Genomic DNA, 2,930 nt, shown 5'->3' on the forward strand with positions numbered 1-2,930 from the left:
TATTTTGCTTCCTAATCTTTTTGTTTTATGGGATCTAGACTTCCTATTATGTGATTGTTTATGTGAAGCACATCTTGCTAGTACCTTATTTTGTTGCCTTTATTCGTGACAACAATGGTGATACGAGAATGTATGTTTTATGCAACAAAGTTAATAAAGAAGCTAAAAAAGTACACTGATTGTTATATTACAAAAAATCTTCATCTTAATACAGTTCAAAGGAGAACTATTTTCAAAGCAAGAAATAAAATTATAATAGTGTTTAAGTGTTTGGCAAGAACTACAATAAAAACGCTGTAGGCATCTGCTTCTTTTTCGTGCATTCTCATTTTAAAAGGTCTTATTTGTAATTATCAGACAAAGTTTTCCTAATAACCATCTTCTAATTGACTGTTCAATTAGGCAGCTAAGATTTCTGATTAAGAATATATACTCTGAAGCCAAATGCCTGACTTTAAATCTTGTCTTCACCACTTACTACCTAGTTAACTTCATGCAAATTACCCTTTATATGCAGCCATTTGCACCTGGAAAGTATATCAGAATACTGACCTCAAAGGGTGTTTATGAAAATAAAATGAATATATAAACTGTCTTTAGACCATGAAACTGTGCTCATATCATATATCATCTGGTAGCATAGTAGACACCACAAGCTGGCTCTGATTACTGATTGTGGTAACTTCTGCTGGAGAGATTGTTCACCTGGAACCCCACCGGGGCTGGAGGACAGGGTGGTTTGGTGTAGAGCTAAGATTCTTTTCATGCTCTGAACCTTAACCTCAGGTGTATTTTTGTTGATGATAGATGTAAGAGGTTTACAGGACAGAAGCAATATAAGCTTTACCTTACTAGATGCTGGTTTGTAGAGAATTTTATTTGTAAAAGTATCATGGCTAATACTACATGAGTAGAATGTATAAAATACTATAAATGTTCGGGGTACTACTGCTGCTTTGTTTCACACATAATTGTACAATTATAAATTATGTAGCTTCAGAAAAACAGGTAAGTGTGTAAGACTGTATAACAGCTTTATAAACTTGAGCCCCACCTTGCATTCTTTTTGTTGGAACTGGTGATTAAACCCAGGGCCTCACACAGTTCTCGGCAAGCACTCTGCCAATAAGCTATGCAACCAACCTGTTAATTGGAATTTTTTGAAAAAGGATCTCCCTGACCTGCCTGAGATCTCACTAAGTTGCTCAGGCTCACCTTGAACTTGAGATCCTGCTGGTTCAGCCTCTCAATAGCTGAGAATACGAACCATGCTTGTATCAGATTTTTGAAAGAAAAATCACAGAGCCTTCTTGAGGTACAGTTAATTTCTGCCACCATTCACTATACAAATAGCTTAGAAATAAATGGTCTGTTGAAATCAAGCTTTCTAGGACCTACGACTAGAGATGGAACCGTTAGCATGTGAGATGTGCACATTTCCGTTGGTGACCTAGACAGCAGCAAATTGTTCAGCTGAGTGCTGTACAAACACAGTCTTCCAACACCAACATAAGAGTTCCTGTCCATCTTCTTACTATACTGGATGGTGCTGGACTATTTGCCAGGCTCATGAATTTGAAATATTGCCTTGGATGTTTATACATTTGTGTGTTTCTGATTTCTATTAAGGTTGATTATCTTTTCCAATATTTATTGGCCATTTTACTTTCTCTGTTCTGCATTGGCTGTGTATATCCTGATTGCCAGTATTTTTGTTCTGCTTGTCTTTTCCCTGTTGACTTAAGGCGTTTTCTGTGTATTCCTAATTAACCCATGACATTTATATAGGTTACAGATGTCTTCTGTTTATGGCTTATATTTTTACTTTTATGATTCTTACTATAATAGTTTTTTTAATATTCAACTATCTTTATGGCTTGTGCTTTTTATGTCTTAACTCTTCAGTATTATAAAGATATTTATTTGTCTTCTGAATATGTTTTTATTTTTCACTTAGGTCTTTAAGCCACAAGGGAGTGTATTTTGGGTATGTATGATTTGTGTAACCTATCTCAGAATGTAAAACTTTCCTTAGGTTTTATACTTTTCTGTAGTTAGAGCTAGTTTCCACAGTGCCATTTACTTAAAAGTTCCACTTTTATTTACCTCTGTCGCAATCCAGTTTCTCTCTCACTTGTACCCCTTTCTATATGCCCTACATGTCTGTCTAGATGTGATAGCAGAGTCATACCTGCTGTCATTCTTTACACATACCTTTGCAGTATGAGTTCCTGTCACGCAGGGTGGAAGCACAGCACTGTCATGATTCTTACTGTTCACAGTTTGGGCTTTATTTTAAAAGTCTGGACCAGCTTGAATCGTTACACTCTCATAGAAGCTTTAGGATCAGCCTGTCAAGTTCCTACAAACCTTTGTGGATTTTCATTTACAAAGAATTGTATTGAATTTATATATGAATTTGGGGAGAATTATCATATTTATAATGTTGAGGCTTTGTATTTATAAACATGATGTTTCCCATTTATCTTTTATGCCCTCCAATAAAGTTTTCTAATTATCTACATAAAGTTTAAGACTTAGATCTCTCTTGTAACTTTTGTTGCAATTTTTTTTTTGGGGGGTGGGGAGTTGGGGTTTTTTTGATGCAGGGTCTCACTATGCAGTTCAGACTCGTAGTGATCCTTCTGTCTCAGCCTCCCCTGTGCTGGGATTACAGGCATACACCACCACACCTGGTTCTGGGGCAGCATGTCTTACCAGGGATCAAACTTGGGACCTTGGGCTTGCCAGGCTAGTGCTTATGCAGCAGAGCTATCTTCCCAGCTCCCTGCAATTGTAAATAATGACATTTAAACTACATTTTAATTTAAATTGTTAATGGCATATGATAACTCTGGATTTTTATGTATTGATACTGATAGAAATATGCAGTAGCCTGTCTAAACCTTCCATTAATTTTTAAATACTAT

The 2,930-nt window shown here is 36.1% G+C and overlaps 1 protein-coding gene across 1 annotated transcript in view; it reads left to right on the forward strand.

Annotated features, from left to right (window-relative positions):
• Sypl1 (synaptophysin like 1) overlaps positions 1 to 2,177 on the forward strand; it is a gene marked incomplete at its 5' end in the record, with an annotated part of 7,858 nt that extends 5,681 nt beyond the window's left edge. The window contains 1 exon segment of the mRNA XM_023719497.1: positions 2,172 to 2,177. Within this exon segment, the coding sequence (XP_023575265.1) occupies positions 2,172 to 2,177 (6 nt within the window).
• Between the last annotated feature and the right edge of the window lie 753 nt (positions 2,178 to 2,930).

Source organism: Octodon degus, unplaced genomic scaffold (assembly GCF_000260255.1).
Source record: "Octodon degus isolate 3935 unplaced genomic scaffold, OctDeg1.0 scaffold00068, whole genome shotgun sequence".
Lineage (NCBI taxonomy): Eukaryota > Metazoa > Chordata > Mammalia > Rodentia > Octodontidae > Octodon > Octodon degus.